Below are 19,815 nucleotides of genomic sequence, written 5' to 3'. Positions count from 1 at the left end.
GTATCCTTCAATCAGCATCACAAAGACAGATTATCTGTTCATTATCACATTGCTTTTTGTATGAGTTTGCTGTGTGAAACTGGCTGCCATGTTTCTTACATTACAATAGGGACTAAACTTTAAAAATACTTCATTTCTTGTAAAGCACTTTGTGTCATCCAGCAGTCATCAAAAGCGCTATATAATCACAAGTCTTTTCTTAAAGAAGACTGATGAAAAAGTTTCTCTCAAAGGTGAAGTTGAGATTGGAAATTAAAATTTCACTGGCCTACTGATAAGCTAAGTGGGTGAATGATTTATCATTCGCTGGTTTTTCAGACTATTGCAGTGGATCTACAATATCAACAGGATGCCAGGACAACCCAAGCCACTTGATAACCCGTAATAAGGACCAAAGAGACCCAGTCCTGTGGAGGTATTCCGATTGATATAGGAACACTGTGGTGGAACTATAGAAGTTGCTGAACTGGTTCTGAACTCGCCATAAATGTTGTCAAAGGCGATCGATTAGGAATATTCTTGTTTATTTTAAAAACGGATTACAGCATAGGAGGAGGCAATTTTGACTATTGCATGCATTTTGGCTCTTTGCAAAAGCAACTCAGCCATTTCCACTTCCTTGTGTTTGCCCTATAGTCCTGCAAATGTTCACTCTTCAAGGAAATATCTAATTTCCTTTTAAAAGCCAGAATAGAATTCTGCCTCCTCCATACGTTACAATTGGGAAGGAGGTGGCGTTTGAAAGATTATCTTTACTTAAAACAGATAAGATTTCAGGACCAGATGAGATGGGCAGCATGGTGGCACAGTGGTTAGCACTGCTGCTGCACAACACCAGAGGCCTGGGATCAATTCTGGCCCTGGGTAACTGCTTATGTGGAGTTTGCAGGTTCTCCCCGTGTCTGCGTGGGTTTCCTCTGGGTGCTCCAGTTTCTTCCCACAGTCCAAAGATCTGCAGGTTAGGTGGGTTGGCCAGGATCAATGCAGCGGCTTACAGGAATAGAGCGGGGGAGTGGGCCTGGGCAGGGGGCATTTTCAAACGGTCGGTACAGACATGAAGAGGTGAATGGTCTCTTTCTGCACTGTATGGATTTTATGGATTCTATACATGCATCCAAGGGTACTGAGGGAAATGAGAGTAGAAATTTCAGTCACTAATGATAAACTTCCAGTTTTCCTAAGATACAGGGATTGTGCCACAAAACTGGAGAATTGCGAGGTTACACCCTTGTTCAAAAAGCGGTGCAAGAATAAAGCCTTTAACTACAGACGAGTCACAGTTTGACTTCAATGGTAGGGAAGCTTCTGCAAATTAAAGTACAGGACAAAAATCAATAGTCACTTGGGCAAATTCAGAATAATTAGGGAAAGCCAGCATGGATCCATTCAGAGAAAATCTTGTTTAACTAAAGGAGTGTTTAAAGAGGAGGTAACAGGGAAGTTTGAAAAGGACAACACTGTTGATGTCGTGTAGATGGAATTTCAAAAGGCATCCGATACCATGCCACAAAGCAGACTTGTGAGCAAAATTTTAGCTCATGGAATAAAAGGTAAAGTACGCACTTAGATAAGGAATTAATTGAGTGACATGAAAAAGAGTGTTGTGGTAAATGGTTGCTTTTCAGATTGGAGGAAGGTTCGGAGTAGAGTTTCCCAGGGGCCAGTGTTGCAATCCTTACTCTTTCTGGTATATATTAATGACCTAGACTGTGATGTTCAGGGCATGATTTCAAAAATTTCGGATTATACAAAATTTGGAAACATTGTTAACTGTGATAAGAATAGTCTTGAACTTCAAAATGACATAGACGTGTTGGTAGATTGGGAAGACTAAGTGACAGATGAAGTTCAATGCATTGAAGTGTGAGGTGATTCATTTTGGCAGGAAGAAAATGGAGAGACAGTATAAGGTAAAGGAAGAAATTCTAAAGAAGCTACAGGAACAAAGGGACCTGGGTATATCTGCACCTAAGTCATTGAAAATGGCAGGGCATGTTAAGAGAGCAATTAATAAAGCACCTAGTTTATTCTGCTTTATTAATAGGGGCATTGAGTACAAGAGTAAGGAGGTCATGTTGAACTTGTATGAGACACTAGTTAGGCCTCATCTGGAGCACTGTGTCAGGTTCTGGGCACCATACCTGAGGAAGGATGTGACGGCATTAGAAAGGGCAGCACGGTAGCATGGCGGTTAGCACAATTGCTTCACAGCTCCAGGGTCCCAGGTTCGATTCCCGGCTTGGGTCACTGTCTGTGCGGAGTCTGCATGTTCTCCCGTGTCTGCGTGGGTTTCCTCCGGGTGCTCCGGTTTCCTCCCACAGTTCAAAGATGTGCAGGTTAGGTGGATTGGCCATGCTAAATTGCCCTTAGTGTCCAAAATTGCCCTTGGTGTTGGGTGGGGTTACTGCATTATGGGGATAGGGTGGAGGTGTGGGCTTGGGTAGGGTGCTCTTTCAAAGAGCCGGTGCAGACTCGATGGACTGAATGGCCGCCTTCTGCACTGTAAATTCTATGATTACAAAGAAGATTCACACGAATGACACCAGGGATAAAGAACTGGAGCCATGAAGATAAAATGGAGAGGTTGGGACTGTTTACCTTGGAAAAAAGACTGAGTAGAGATTGATAGAGGTATTCAAGATCCTGAGGGGTATGGGCAGGGTAAACAGTGAGAAAGTGTTCCTACTCAAGACAGCATCAAGAAATAGAGGACACAGTTTCAAAATAATTGGCAAAAGGAGTAAAAGTGACATGAGGAACGATTTTACAACCGAGACGGTGGTCAGAATTTTACAACTGAGACGGTGGTGGAGTCAGGTTCCACTGAGGTATTCAAAAGAGAATGTACAAGGTTATGAGGTAAGGCAGGGGAGTGGAACTAGGTAAAATGCTCTTCCAGAGTGCAAGTGCAGACTCGATGGGTCGAATGGCTCCTTCCGCACTGTAAAAATCCAGCGATTCTAAGATACAGGATACACATTCCAGATCCTAACTGGTCATTGTACAAAAATGTATTACCGCATGTTGCCTTTGGTTCTTATTTTAACAATATTAAATCATTCTTTGTGGTGCTCAACCTATCTGGAAATCTCAGAAGAGAATCCCCCCAGAATTCTCATCTATGAAACGGGAACATTTTTTCCCTTTTCTGCTAGGTCCAGTCACCTCTTGATTTTGAATACCTCTTTGAAATCTTCTCACAACCTTCTATCTTCTGTGGAGAATGGCCTCGGCTTCTCCAATTCATCCAATTCACTGAAGTTCCTCATCCGTAGAACTATTCATCTATTCTACACCCTCTCGCCACATCCTTTCTGAGTTGTGGTGCTCTGAATTGGACACAATACTCCAGCTGAGGCTGGTGTAATGTTTTATGAAGATTAACCGCAATTTCCTTGGTTTCCTCTAATTATAAAGCTTAGGATCCTGTATGTCTTATTAACCACTTTCTCAACCTATCACGTCACCGTTAACAATTTGTGCATATATGTCCCCCGATCCCTTCTGCTCCTGCATCCACTTGAGAATTGCATCCTTTATTTTGCCTCTCCTGGTTCTTCTGCCCAAACAGTATCATTTCACATTTCTCTGCGATAAATGTTATTTGCCATGTCCTTACCCATCCAACCAGCCTGTCCTCTTGAAATTTCATCACTATCCTCCTCACAGTTTACAATATTTCCAAATTTTGTATTATCTACAAATTTTGAAATCATGTCCTACACACCTCTGTCCAGATCATTGATTTAGAAAGGCAAGCAGTAATCCTAAACACCGAACCTTGTAGAATTGTATGGTATATACCCTACCGCACTTCAAAAACAACCGTTCACAACTATTCCTTCCTTGTTCTTGTCAATCAGTGAGCTTTGCATTTTAATAATCTTTATTATTGTCACAAGTAGGCTTACATTAACACCGCAACAAAGTTACTGTGAAAGTACTATTCTGCCACTGTCCCTTCTATTCCATGGATTTTAACTTTGCTGACAAGCCTATTTTGTGGCAATTTATTAAATATCTTTTGGAATTTAATGTACACAACATCACATTACCATCATGAACTCTGACTGTTACCTAATCAACCCTAACGTTGCCTGATCAAAATAACTCAATAAATTTAGTTAACCATAATTTGCCTTCAACAAATACTTGCTGGCTTTCCTCAATTAATTGTGTCCCACATTATCATTTCTAAAAGCTTTCAACACCACTGAGGTTAAACTGACTGGCTAGCAATTGCTAAAATTACGTTTGCATCCTATTTTGAACAAAGATGTAAACATTTGCAATTCTCCAGTCCTCTGGCATCATCCCACAATCCGAAAATTGGAAAATTTTGGTCAATACTTCCGTAATTTCCACCCCTATTTCCCTCAATATCCTTGGATGCGTCTGATCAGATCCTGGTGACTTACCAACATAAGTTCTGCCAGCCTTTCCAACGCTGTTCTTAATAATTTTTTTAGCTCTCCAATGTCTCAACTACCTCCCTCTTTCACTATGACTTTCGCATCACCTTCTTCCTTGGTAAAGATAGATACAAAGTACTCATTTAGTACCTTAGCTATGGCCACAGTCTCCATGCAGTCAACCCCTTTTTGGTCCCTCATGAGTCCTACTGCTCTTTTCATCACCCTTTTGCAATTTATAGAAGACTTCTGGATTCACTTTTATGTTACTTGACAGTCTCCTTGCATACTCTCTCTTTGCTTCTCATTTCTTTTTTCACTTCCCCTCACAACTTTCTAGTTTCAGCATCTTTCTCACTTTTATCATCAACCTGCCATCTGTCATACCCAAACTTTTTCTGCTTCCTCTTACTGTCTACCTCTATCACATCATCCAGGGAATGCTGAATTTGTTTTTCCTACCTCTTTCTCCCCCCCCCCCCCCCTTGTGGGAATGTAACTCACTACACTCCAAACCATCCCGTTAAAGGCATCCCACTGTTCCATTACAATTTTGCCTGCCAACCAGGCCAATTTACCTGTGAAAGAATTGTTCTTACCCTGCTGACCCTCTCCCAATTAACTAATTTTACTCCAAATTGCTTTTTTTTCTTTTCTGTGGCTAACCTAAATCTTATGATACTATGGACACAGTCTCCTAAATATCTTACTACTGACATTTGATCCACATGGCCCCACTGCATTCTCCAGAATCAGATAAAACAATGTCTTCTTCCTTTTTGGGCAGGAGCATACTGATCCAGAAAAATTTCCAAAACCCACTTCAGAAACTCATCCCCCATTCTGCCTTTTACACTATTACTACCTCAGACAATATTTGGATAATTTGAGTCTCCCATTATAATTAGATAGTTTGTGCATCACTGTAATTTCCTTACAAATTCATTCCTACTAGTTGGCGGCCAACTGACTACACCCACAAGTGTAATGGTACTTCTACAGTACCTTAGTGCTAACCAACAGATTCTATCCTCGACCCTTTGAGGGCATCCTCTCTCATTAGCACTGTAATATTCTCTCTGATCAATACTTCCACATTGCTTTTTTTCCTTTCCCATCTTTCCAGTAGACCTTGCATCCAGGAATATTAAGCACCCAGCCTCATTCTATTTTGATGCAGGTCTCCATTTTTGCATGACATCATGTTCGCATTTAGTCACCTTCGCCTGCAGCTCGCCAACCTTATTTACCACAGACTGTGTGTTCAATACATGCACGGCCAACATAATTTTAGAGCTTACAGCGTGTCCTTTTACTCTGATCCCATCTGAGAACTTATTGTTTCTTACTCTAGTGTTACTGGACTCTCCCAATTCTTTGGCACCTTGTTTTTCCTCTCTGATGTTACATCCCAGTTTCCATCCCCATGACGACACCATACTCATGTTACTCTTCATTACAAATACATAATATTCTATGAAGTACTGTGTACAGTATTGGTCATCTTATTTAAGGACAGATGTAAATGCGTTGGAAACAGTTCAGAGGAGGTTTACTAGGCCAATAGCTGGAATGGGTGGTTGTCTTATGAGAAAATGTTGGACAGGTCATCTTATATCTGCTAGAATTTGGAAGAGTGAGAGGCAACTTGGTTGAAATATATAAAATCCTGAGGGGTTGTGACAGGGTGGATGTGGAGAGGATGTTTCCTCTTGTGGGAGAATCTAGAACTAGGTGTCACTGTTTATAAATAGGGTCGCCCATTTAAAATGGAGATGAGGTGACTATTTTTAACTCAGCGGGTTGTGAATCATGTAGAGTCTTAGGGGAGGCAGTGGTATAGTGATATTGTTCCTGGACTAGTAAACCAGAGTCCCAGAGTAATGCTCTGAAGATCCAGGTTCAAATCCCATCGCTGCAAATGGTGAAATTTGAATTCAATAAAAAAATCTACAATTAAAAGTCTATTGATGACCATGAAACTACTGTCGATTGTTGCAGAAACCCATCTGGTTCACTAATGTCCTTTAGGGAAGGAAATCTGCCAACCTTACCTGGTCTGGCTTACATGTGACTCCAGACGCACAGCAATGTGTTTGACTCTTAATTGTCCCCTCAAGGGCAATTAGGGATGGGCAATAAATGCTGGCAGTCTGCAACATCCACGTCCCATAAACAAATAAAAAAAACTCTCCTCCTGAAAAGGTGGTGGAAGCAGAGTCTTAGAATATTTTTACGGCAGAAGTAGATGGATTCTTGGTAAGCAAGGGGGTGATAGGTTATAAAGAGTTGGCAGAGTGAAGATTTGAGGTTACTATTAGATCAGTCATGATCGTATTAAATGGTGGAACAGGCTCAAGGGGCTGAATGGCCTACTCTTATTCCTTGTTTGTATGTTTGGAAATGGCACATTTGTACTTTAGATTTAAGATCACCTGTGAGCACATGATCTGAGCTGATTTATCTCTTTATAAAAAATTGCTGTGCAATTTCAAGCTAAGTTATCATGGAATTAAAAAAATACATACCAGTTACATGCAACTGTGATCTTCCATTTTGACTGTTACTTGAACAAGCTGTGGCCATGTCATAGGCTGCAATGTTAGCCTACAAAGGAGGAAAATTCAACATTACAAGATTAGTCAAATAACCACACATTTATCAAAATCATTATATCTGCCGAGTCAATTGTTGTATTTCTCAGGGCATTTTTCCATCTTGTCAATGAAGTACTTTTGAAACATTGTCACTGTTTCCATGCATTTACTACCCTCGTCTTTCCAGGTTATAGAGGTCACGGGTTTGAAGGAGGTTTGGTGGAGGGAGCGAATGCTTACGGTGATGGATAAGGTGCCAATCAACCAGTCTGCTTCATCTTGGATGGTGTCAAGAATATCTTGAGTGTTGATGGAGTGTACTAATTTTTTTAAATATAAATTAAGTGTATCCAATTATTTTTTCCAATTAAGGGGCAATTTAGCGTGGCCAATCCACCTGCACATCTTTGGGTTGTAGGGACAACCCACGCAAACATGGGGAAAATGTGCAAACTCCACACGTTCAGTGAGCCAGAGCTGGGATCGAACCTGGGACCTCGGCGCCGTGATGGAGCTGGACTCATGCATGCAAATGGAGAGTATACCATCACACTCATGACTTGTGCCTTGTAGATGGTGGACAGGCTTTGGGGAGTCAGGAGGTGAGTTATTCACTGAAGGTTTCCAGCCTCTGACATGCACTTGTGATCACAGTACTTACATAGCTGGTCCAGTTAAATTTCTGGTCATGCTAACGCCTAAGATGTTGATGGTGGTGTGTGCAGTGATAATCATGCTATTGAATGTCAATAGGAGATTCTTAGATTCTCTCTTCGTGGAGAATTTGCATATTGCAATCTTCCAAAATACCACTTGTAATAATGACCAGAAAATCTGTCATAATGATTTAAATAAGCTATGGACTAGAGCATAGGAAATAATCAGATAATCTGTTTTAGAAATGCAACCTTTAATTTAAAACTGTAATATTATGTTCATAAAGCTTTAACATCCTCACTCACGTCCCAGCCCACAAAGAGTATTGCTTGTGAAGTTAAGCAGAGTTCAAATCTCACCCCAGCCCAGAGTACAAAAATCTAGGCTGGCACTCAATGCTGTGGGTGCGATTGCACTATCAGACATGCTTTATGCTGGATGAGACATTAAATAGAGGGTTCTGTTTCAACGAGGTGCTATGCCCTGGTCAGTATTTATCCCTCAATCAAAAGCATTAAAACGGATCAACTGGTCATTATCACATTGCTATGTGCAAATTGGCAACTGCATTTCCTACATTACAACAGTGGCTGCATTTTATAAGTACTTCATTGGCTGTGAGGTGCTTTGGCGCATCCTGGGGCCACGAAAGTTGCTTTCACCAAACAAGTTTCTTTCTTTCGCTGCTTAATAATGATTTATTCTCAGAGAGATAAATAAGCTTGTTTCCATAAGATCACTGGTAATGAGGCTTATCCTTTTCAAATATAGGTGCAAATTCAGGAATATAGACTTTCAAATCTAATCCTTAACATAATAACAAGATGATCCAGATTGGGGAGAAAATTGCATTTAATACACATTTCTTCAATTTATAGCCCACAACACTAATTTACTTTTAGAATTTATTTGCAGCATATATTACAACGGTGGAGAGACTAACAAAAGATTTTTATAAGGAAAGTAGTAGGCCAGTTGGCCACTGAATCACAGAATCCTTACGGGCAGGAGGCCATTCGGCCCATCGAGTATGCACTTGATCACTGAAAAAGAATATTCCACCTAATCCTACTCCCCTGCCTTATCCCCATAACCTTGCATTCTTTCTTTTCAGATATCAATCCAATTACCTTTTGAATACCTCAGTCAAACTTGCCTCCACTACTTTTTCAGGAAGTTCATTCCAGACTCCAACCACTGACTTTATAACATTTAAATGGCAACTGTTGCTTACATATTTAAAACAGGATTCTTTTTGGGGAAAAAATGAAAGTCACACTATTCCCCTGTATCTACCCGTCAAATTACTCCTCCTAATGTGTAATATGCAGCCTCACTAGTCATTATAAACTATTGCTACATATTGTGCAACTTTGTAGAATATGCCACATGACTGTAACTTACTTAACATGTTAATATAACAAATGCAAGCTCTGTGAAATTAATACAATGCAAGTCAGTCTCCGATACAAGATAATGACATTCCAGTTTATATACAAATCTACTTGCAAGTCCCAAAACATTTACTCACATTTTTCAATGTTATTTGCACTGAGGGTGGGCGCAATATTTCAAATCATTCTACTTGCTACAAAAAGGTATTTATATATTTTTTAAGGAAACTTGTTGTTAAGTTTCTACTTATAAAGGTACTGTTTGTTAACAGAATAAATAGAAAACATGGGCACAGCTTTTCCATGTTTGTATCCTGTGGAAACCAATAGTTATTGTCCCAGTAGAATGCACATAAACAGCTATGAAAAGGACTTTAAAAATGAAGACAAAATTGCTTCTCGGCCTTTTGGCTAAGATGAGCGTGCAATCAGGTGTAATGCCTGGATCTGGTATGTCTCTCTTGTGGGGACCATGAATTGGATTCAATTTGAATTGGTTTTTGGAGCAGGCAAGGAGCTGCATTAGGGGTTTGCCCCTGTCCACACTCTGAGCTCTGGCTTTGTAACTCTGATAAAGTAATTTAAAAATGCAGACAAAAACTACTGCAATACATTACTTTTAGTGCAACTAAAAGAGCTCCTGTTATACTGAAAGCACTTCTGCTCCCAACCACAAAATCCCCAAATAATCGAATCTATTTTTCTCCATTATATGTCATAAATTAAGGTGGTGGTAGCCTGATGGACTAACTCCAAATTACTGGTGGATTTAAATAAAATTATTCTTAGAATATGAGCAACACCAAGGAGGCCACAGTTCCTACGCTGCCCTTATTATAAGTCCTGAGAAGGTGATTGGCTTCCTTTTAAACCAGCTGTATCCCTGTGGTAACTGTGCTCCTACCAGTGTTGTGCATTTTGAGTTACTGATCCAGAATCATGGATATATGTACAAGTCAAAATAATTTATGGCTTGGAGGGTAATCTTCAAGCAATAAGATTTATGTGACCTGGTTGCTTGTGTTCTGAGCAGTAGAGGTAACTGGAGAGGGGGACTGGAGGGGGACTGGAGGGGGGAGAGAGAGAGAGAGAGAGAGAAAAAGAGTCTGAGAGAGTGACTTTAATTAGTTGCAACTGTGAACTCTGTAGATGGTGCATCGGAACCACAGAATGCCAGTGAGTGAGACGGAGTCTTGGATAGCGAGTTTTGTGGTAGAAGTGCTGATCAAGTAAAGTGCTCTATCCCAGATGGTATTGAACTTCTTCCTTGAATAATATTTTTACTAAGATTTTTCATTTTTAACAATAAGATAAAAAGCAAAGTCGCCTAGTCCCAGATGGCCATAGGCTGCTTTCCCCTTTGAGGGGGAGAGACGACTGGTGGTGATTTAACCTGAGGATCACCACACCTCAAGCGAGGGGCAAAGTTGAGTAGGCAGGACTTCATGAATAACAATATAACAGATGTTATGAGATATAGTATAAAAGAAACAAAACCAACAGTATGGATCACCTCCAAAAAAAACCACCTCCCCAAGCGTTAACAAGAAACTACCCCCCCCCCCCCCCCCCCCCAAACAACTGTCAGTGACTAATTCCTTGAAAAAGGAAATAAATGGCGGCCATCTCAGATAGAACCCCTCAACTGACCCCCTGACGGTGTATTTGATCTTCTCCAAAAGCAAAAATTCCATGAGGTTACCCAACCAGGTCGAGGCACTTAACGGAGTAGGAGGCATCCACCCTAGCGGAACTCGCCTCTGTGCTATTAACAAGGCAATGGTGAGGACCACCTTCACCCCCTCTGCAGAAGCACGGTCATATCGGATACCCTGAAAATGGCCACCACAGGACAAGGCTCCAGTTTGACGTTAAGAATTTCCAACATGGTTGTTAAAGGAGACCGAAAAGCTCAACAATTTGGGACACGACCAGAACATACAAATATAATTAGCCGGCCCCCAAGAACACTGCTCACATTTGTCCTCCACCCCCGAAAAACCCCCACTCTTCCTCGCCTTGGTTAGATAAGCCCTATATACCACCTTAAACTGGATCAGGCTGAACCACGCACATGAGGACATGTAGTTTTACCCTGCAACGTGCCTCACTCCACACCTCCTCGTCCAAAATAGCTCCCAATTCCCCCTCTCACTTTACCTTCCATTTCATCCATCAGCCGACTCCGCTGACAAGATCTGGCCATAGATACCCAAAGTACTCCCTCCACTAGACCCGGCTAAAGACAGAATCCTTCTCAACAGGGAGGATGGTAGTGACAAGGGAAATGAAGGAAAAATCTTTGGCAAAAAGTTACGAATCTAGAAGTAATTGAAAGGTTCACCCCCAGAGAGTTGAAACTTTACCAATAGCTCCTCAAACTGGCAAACCACCCCTCCACGAAAAAGTACCCAAACCTCTCAAGACACTTCCCCTCCCACGACCCAAACGTCAAGTCTAAACTCGATGGCACAAAAAGATAGGTCACCACAGATAGTGGCCAACAACGACATAGAGCTAAGCTTAAAATGTTGTCTAAATTTCTTCCATATCCTCAGGGTGGACACCTCCACCAGGTTCGAAGAAAACTTCACGAGGAAGAATGGAAGAAAGGCACCCAAGCTAGAGACCCTACAAGAACTCGCCTCCATCCAATCCCCAAATGGAAATCCGACCGCTAACCCGCACCATCAGCTTCTCAATGTTGGCCGCCCAATAATAGAATAACAAATTTGGTAACACTAAACCCCCACCTGCCTATCCCTCTGGAGAAATGTCCTATGGATACTTGGAGTCTTGCCTGCCCAATTAAAGGAGGACATCAACTTGTTAACCCACCAAAACGGACTTGGGAAGAAAAATGGAGAGACATTGAAAAAGAAATAAAAACCTTGGGAGGACATTCATTTTAATAGTCTGAACCCTGCCTGCCAAGGACAGGGAAAGGTTATCCCACCTTTGCAAGTCAGATTTAACTCCACTCACCAGACAAGCCTAGTTTAATTTATGAAGTTAGGCCCAATCATGAGCTAGCTGGATAGGCAGGTAACGAAAGCTAGGTCTGGCAAGACAAAACAAGTTATGCCCCCAGATTGGCTCCCCTTCCCTGGGGGATTGGCCAGAAAGTATTCGCTCTTATCTAGATTCAACTTATAGCCTGAAAAGGAGCCAAAACACCTATGTAACTTCATTATCTCATCCATAGTGGAGACTGGATCTGTAATATAAAAAGAGCAGGTTGTCTGCATACAAAGACACTCTATGTTCCCTCCCTCCCTGTCTTATCCCCTTCCACATATCAGAAGATCTCAATGCTGTGGCCAATGGTTCAATCGCTAAGGCAAACAAAATCACAAACAATGAACCCCCGTCTTGTACGCCTGTTCAACAGAAAATACCCCGATCTCAAGGCATTAGTGCAGATACTAAACATGGGGGCCTTATACAATAATCAAACCCACAAAAATGAACTTTATCCCCAAACCGAACCTCCCAAGAAGTTTGAAAATATATCCCCACTCCACCCGATCAAACGCTTTTCCGGCGTCCATGGATACAATCATGGCTCGGGCATAGGAAAGGAGGAAAGAACAATATTCATCAACCGTCATATATTGGCCGACAATTGCTGACCCTTGAAGAAGCCTGTCTGGTCTTCCGCAATCACCCGGGGAGACAGGACTCTAATCATAACACCAATACCTTAGCGAAAGGTTTGGCACCTGCCATCGAAAGCGATATGACCCATGTTCCGTGGGGTCCTTGTCCTTCTTCAGGATAAGAGAGATAGAAGCCTGTGCAAGTTTAGTGGGCAATGAATCTCAGGACAAAGAGTCATTGAACGTGTCCAATATTAATGGAGTCAGCTGACCCGCAAACCTCTTGTAGAACTCGACGGAGAAACCAACTGGGCCAGTTTGCATTGATTGAATACCTTTCAATATCTCCTTAGGATTTAACGAGGCCTCCTCTCTGTCTCCACCATTGGGAAGGACAACCCATTTAAAAATTCGGCTATGTCGGAACTCTCCTCCAGGGGGCTGGTCTATAAAGATTCTTGTAGAGTTTTTTGAAAGCTCCGCTGACTTTGCCCGGGGCAGAAGCCAAACTGCAACTCGAATCCCTTATCTTTATGATCTCCCGGGAAGCCACCTACCACCTCAGTTGATGGACCAAAAGACAATGGCCTTCTTCATATATTCATAGAATATCCCGTTCGACTGCCACAGCTGGCCTACTGCCTTACCTGTTGACACAGTCCAAACTACATCTGCAGCTTCTTCCTGCTCGCCAGCAACCCCAGGTTAGGGTCAAGCAAGTACCGATGGTCCACCTCAAGGATAGAGTCCACCAGCCTCTGCCACTCCACCTTCACATTCCTTCCCCTATGTGCCTTATAGGACATTATGTCCCCCTTAATAACCACTTAAGGCCTTCCCATAGCGTGGATGGCGAGACAGATTTGTTCTTATTAAACCTGACATAAGACACACGGCCACAAAATTCTTTATCTGCCAATAGCGCTGCATCCAACCTCCATGGTGGGTGCTGAGAGGGGCCCCGACTCCAGAACCAAGTCCACAAAGTGTGGCGCATGGTCCAAAATTACAATAGCCGAGTACCCAGCCTTCATGACCCAGGGAGAAGGGGCCTACCTATCAGAGAAAAGTCAATCCTTGGATACAGAACTGGCTAGGCCATAGAAGGCAGAGGGTAGCAATGGAGGGATGCTTTTCTAATTGGAGGGCTGTGACCAGTGGTGTTCCACAGGGATCAGTGCTGGGACCTTTGCTCTTTGTAGTATATATAAATGATTTGGAGGAAAATGTAACTGGTCTGATTAGTAAGTTTGCAGACGACACAAAGGTTGGTGGAATTGCGGATAGCGATGAGGACTGTCTGAGGATACAGCAGGATTTAGATTGTCTGGAGACTTGGGCGGAGAGATGGCAGATGGAGTTTAACCTGGACAAATGTGAGGTAATGCATTTTGGAAGGTCTAATGCAGGTAGGGAATATACAGTGAATGGTAGAACCCTCAAGAGTATTGAAAGTCAAAGAGATCTAGGAGTACAGGTCCACAGATCACTGAAAGGGGCTACACAGGTGGAGAAGGTAGTCAAGAAGGCATACGGCATGCTTGCCTTCATTGGCCGGGGCATTGAGTATAAGAATTGGCAAGTCATGTTGCAGCTGTATAGAACCTTAGTTAGGCCACACTTGGAGTATAGTGTTCAATTCTGGTCGCCACACTACCAGAAGGATGTGGAGGCTTTAGAGAGGGTGCAGAAGAGATTTACCAGAATGTTGCCTGGTATGGAGGGCATAAGCTATGAGGAGCGATTGAATAAACTCGGTTTGTTCTCACTGGAACGAAGGAGGTTGAGGGGCGACCTGATAGAGGTATACAAAATTATGAGGGGCATAGACAGAGTGGATAGTCAGAGGCTTTTCCCCAGGGTAGAGGGGTCAATTACTAGGGGGCATAGGTTTAAGGTGAGAGGGGCAAAGTTTAGAGTAGATGTACGAGGCAAGTTTTTTACGCAGAGGGTAGTGGGTGCCTGGAACTCACTACCGGAGGAGGTAGTGGAGGCAGGGACGATAGGGACATTTAAGGGGCATCTTGACAAATATATGAATAGGATGGGAATAGAAGGATACGGACCCAGGAAGTGTAGAAGATTGTAGTTTAGTCGGGCAGTATGGTCGGCACGGGCTTGGAGGGCCGAAGGGCCTGTTCCTGTGCTGTACATTTCTTTGTTCTTTGTTCTTTGTTCTAAACCTAACAGACTTGGGAGAAATCCATCTCTTGGGTGTAAAAAACATCAGATTCTCTCTCTTTCTCCCCCCCCCCCCCCCCCCCCCCCCCCCACTGCATTGAGCTTCTTGACTGCACCCTTCTTTGGAGTCAGCTGTGTCTCAGTTGGCAGCAACCTCGCCTGTAAGACAAAATGTTGTGTGTTCTAGTTACGAGCCAGGCCTTGAGCAGAAAAACAATCAAGGCTGACCCTCCAATGCAGTATTGAGGGAGTGTTGCCATGTTGGACGTGGTGTCTTTTGAGCAAGATATTAAACCACGTCTGTACTTTCATGTTGATGTAAAAAAATCCTATGCCTCTATTGCCAAGATAAGGAAGGAGTTATCTGTAGTGTCCTGGTCAATATTTATCCCGCAATCGACAGCACAGTAACAGATTATCACATTTCAGCTTTTGGGAACACACAGTGCGCAAATGGACTGTCACATTTCCTATATTACAACAGGGATTACACATCTAAAGTACTAGATTGGCTAGAAAGTGTCTCAGCCTGATATGGCAACTGCTCGGTCCAAGATTACAAGAAACTGCAGAGTATGGTGAACTCAGCCCAACACATCACACAAGCTTGCCACCCCCACATTGATTCTGTATACACCTCCTGCTGCCTCAGGAAGGCATACAGCATTATCAGAGACCCCTCCCATCCAGGCATTGCCTTCTTCCAGACCCTTCCATCAGGCAGAAGGTACAGAAGTCTGAAGAACCGCACATCCAGACATAGGAACAGCTTCTTCCCCACAGCTACAAGACTCCTCACCGACTCCCCCTCGGACTGATCTGTTCCCTGTAAGAACACTATTCACGACGCCCTATGCTTTGTTTGGCCCCTTGTTCCGCACTATAACCAATCACTGTTTGTCGATGTACCATTTGTCAATGTTCTCTGCTGATTATTCTTTTGTCTACTATGTAAGTACGGTGTACGTTTCCTCGGTCACAGAAAAAATACTTTTCGCTGTACTTTGGTACATGTGACAATAAATCAAATCAAATCAAGGCCATCTTGAACGGTATTATATAAATGCAAGCTTTTTTTTCCCAGTCAAGAAGTTTAATTCAGAACACGTGCTATCTTGAGCCACAGTAGCTCAGCGGTTAGCACTGTTGTTTCACAGCTCCAGGGTTCCAGGTTCAATTGCCGGCTTGGGTCACTATCTGTGTGGAGTCTGCATGTTCTTCCCATATCTGCGTGGGTTTCCTCCTGGTGCTCCAGTTTCTTCCACAGACCAAAGACGTGGAGGTTTGGCAGATGGGTCATGTTAAATTGCCCTTAGTGTCCAAAAAGGTTAGGTGGGGTTACTGGGATGGGGTGGAGGTGTGGACTTACATAAGCAGCTCTTTACAAGGGCCGAATGGCCTCCTTCTGCACTGTAAATTCTATTGAAGGTAGGAGGGTTTTACCATGTAATGTATAATGGCTTTCTCATACCACCAGCTTCCTGAGCTCCCTTCGAGTATTTCTTACATACCACACTTCTTAGTACTACCAGTTCACTCTGCTTCTACACATTGGTTGACTATTTTAGCCATCAATTCTATCAACAACATTGTATGAAATTTGGACATTCACATTAAGAATCTCATTCACCGGTGCTACATTCAGCTCTGGCACATCCCAGCAGGTTCGAGTCCATAATCCCAATAAAAGTTCGCACTCTAATATTCTGACCATAATTCCTTCAAACAGTATGTCTTCATTCACTTGCAACCTTTCCTGCTCCAAACTCTTGCTCCTTCCAGATGCAAATACCTCCTCGAGCATCTGCATCCAATTTTATTCCCAAACACCCATGTTACAGCATTATTCCAGAAACCTTTCCTACCTCACTTTCAACATAGTATATGTTGCTTTCCATTTTAATGCATGCTTTACACCTTTTCAAAAGATAAGAACAGATAATCAGCACATTAGTAAAATGTGTACAACCATTGGAGACATAAAAAGTAGAAGAGAGACATAGGAATTTTTTTTTAAATGGGACCACTATATAGATGGAGAGAGATGTGGTAGAAGAGGATACGAGCAATAGAATAAAAATTATTTAGAGATAATTACAGGAAGGGAGAGAATTAATTGAGCAAGGGAAACGTGTTACAAATGGAAGATTGTTATGTTTTAAATGGTGTCTATTAATTTACATTGCCCTGAATGGGGATAATAATCATGCCAAATTTACTGAGTTATTTGATTTAGCTCAAAATAGGGTAATCATGCTGAAATCTGCCTAGAAACAGGCACAGGTGATTTAATTGTCATGAAGACAGATATCCAGATTTAAACAGTTTCAAGTTTTCACACCATGATGCAAAAGTGGGACCGCTGTCTTTTTTGAGTAAAGATTTACAGTCTCAGTCAGACAGAGAGACATGGAGAGGAAGACAAAAACAGCAGCTGTGCCAAGCCGAGGGCTAGACTGTTTTGTGTTAAGCACCTAAGCAAAATGCTGGTGAGAATGGATTTTTTTCTTTGAATAGACAGAGATTTTAAAGACCAAAGAATCGCCAGAGCTCATTTTGATGTTGGTGGTTGCTTCGATCATACTTTAATTGAGTGAAGGGATGTTTAAAAGGGCACTTAAAGACTCACTTTGGTGTAGTGGGAGAAGAAACCCTGTCTGATAGCTGGGAGAGATTTTGGATACAAACTACATGGCTGCATATCTGCTAAGACTGTGTCCTTAACATATGTGGTGTTTTCAGTTGTTAATTAGTTAATGGGGAAAATACTTTTTCTGTAGTTTATTTGTTGCTGACCATTTAACGTTCAGTTGATGTTACGATCTAGTTAGGAACCAGAAACTTTTTGTTTAAAGAAGAATAAGTTTGAAATCCCAGTCACCCACTAAGAGAATTTAGTCATGTGATTCTACAGCTTTAAACAAATAAAATAAACTTCAATACAAGACTGCTATCAAGCAGGAAGGTGAAATCGCCCCTACCCTTTTCTTCATCGCCACCATCTTTCACCTTTTCAAGAGCAAGCTACAAAATCCCTACAGTGCAGAAGGCCATTCAGCCCATCGAGTCTGCACCAACCGTCTGAAAGAGCACCCTACCTAGGCCCACTCCCCCACCCTATCGCATAATCCCACCTAACCTTTGGATGCTAAGGGCCAATTTAGCACGGCCAATCCACCTAACCTGTACATCTTTGGATTGTCGGAGGAAACCGGAGCACCCGGAGGAAACAGACACAGGCACTGGAAGAACGTGAAAACTCCACTCAGTCACCAAAAGTCAGAATCGAACCCTGGTCCCTAGTGCTCTGATGCAGTAGTGCCAACCACCAAGCCACCACGCCGTCCCAGTGAAGTAGAAATCATCTACAGGATGGACGGAAAACTTTTCAACCTCAAACAGTTGAAATTTAAGAAGAAAACAACACTGTCATTGCTCAAGGAGCTTCAATATGCGGATAACAACACCATTGTCACTTTCTCAGAACAGACTCTCCAAGCCTTGCTTGATATTTTTGCGGAAGCATACCAAAGAATCGGTCTTAGCCTTCAACCTCAAGAAGACTCCAGTCATTTACCATCTCACCCAGGACAAGATCCGGTCTCTCCCTCCATAAAGATCAACTGAGAAACCCTCCCAAATGTCAAACATTTCCCATACATGAAGGCTAACATCATATCCAATCCGTGAGTTCCTCCTTCGAACAGCTAAGGATGAGAGTCTTTTGATGACTGCGACATCTGTGCTGAAGCCAAGATCCTCATGTTCAAGACAGTCATCCTCCCAACTCTTTTACAGAGCTCAGAAACTTAGACTACATACAGATAGCATCTCAAGGCCCTGGAGAGGTACCATCAATGCTGTCAAAGACATATTCTCCACATCGGCTAGTAGACGCAGTGTCCTTGAAGGAGCCAAGTGCACCAGCATCAATGCCATGATCATCCAAAACTAACTTTGTTGGACCAGATGTGAGTTAATAGAGTCCCGACTACCAAAGCAAATATTCTTTGCCCAGATCAAGGAAGGCATTCAAACATGAGAAGGACAAAGGATGTGCTTCGAAGACACCCTGAAGACCTAGCTCAAGAAATGCAACATAGACATCACCACCTAGAAGACCCTTGCTCAGATGAGACCTATTTGGAAGAAGCTCCTGATTGAAGGGACACAATTCTTCGAGGACACCCAATGGCAAGAGGAAGCCTGAAAAAGGAGCCCGAGAAAAAAATACCAGTGATCCAGAGTCCAAGGACCGATCCCACCTCCCGGAAACACCTAACAAGTGTGCTGTTGAAGATGCTGTTCAAGGATCAGGCTCATCAGCCATGCAAGTACCTACAGAACCCATGACCAGTAACACAATTTGAATCCCTGAAAACACCTGTTGCACTCAGAAAACAGGTATTTCAAATGAGATGAGGTGATGGGGAACAGTAAAAGACATCTGGTGCTCCTGCTTATATCCTTCTAGATAGCTCAGCAGCGACATTGCCAGAGATCTGTTCATTAGCTACTTGCTTATTTAGGAGTGATGATCACATTGCCAGTGAGCTAGATTGTTAGCTACCAAAATACACTAACTACCAGTATAGCATTAATATAACAAACCATGGAAATTGCTGTATGCTAGATTACATTGGATTGATAATTAATAATCCATATTAATAAACCATCATGGAAGTAGCTTCCACAAACCTTTTGGAGATAGATGGTCCTTGTAGTTAATAGAAGTTATTCACGTGTTTATTTTCGAAGATTGAACAAAATTCTATAAAAATTCAACGATGTAATAATATTATAACACTTCGTATTTTAATACAGTAAGTTTAAATATTTGAATCATTCTGTGTTACCTTGGTTTAGAAATGTCATAAAATCCTCAGTTTATCTGTGAATCAGCATTATTGGATTCAATTATAAAACAAAGCAAAAAATGACAATTTATGAATGTAACTGTTTGATTCTTCTCTGA

General features: G+C 42.2%; 1 protein-coding gene across 3 annotated transcripts in view; it reads right to left on the bottom strand.

Moving 5' to 3' along the window:
- Positions 1–19,815, bottom strand: part of LOC140385621 (NEDD4-like E3 ubiquitin-protein ligase WWP1) — a 300,217-nt gene that overhangs the window by 186,391 nt on the left and 94,011 nt on the right. For all 3 annotated transcript variants that reach the window (XM_072467951.1, XM_072467952.1, XM_072467953.1), the window contains exon 2: positions 6,941–7,019. In XM_072467951.1, the coding sequence (XP_072324052.1) occupies positions 6,941–6,998 (58 nt within the window). In that variant the 5' untranslated portion in view covers positions 6,999–7,019. The remainder of the gene's footprint in view (positions 1–6,940; positions 7,020–19,815) is intronic.

This window comes from Scyliorhinus torazame, chromosome 11, assembly GCF_047496885.1.
Source record: "Scyliorhinus torazame isolate Kashiwa2021f chromosome 11, sScyTor2.1, whole genome shotgun sequence".
NCBI lineage: Eukaryota > Metazoa > Chordata > Chondrichthyes > Carcharhiniformes > Scyliorhinidae > Scyliorhinus > Scyliorhinus torazame.
Note: the sequence above shows the minus strand (reverse complement) of the source record. Positions and strands in the feature narration are given on the sequence as shown.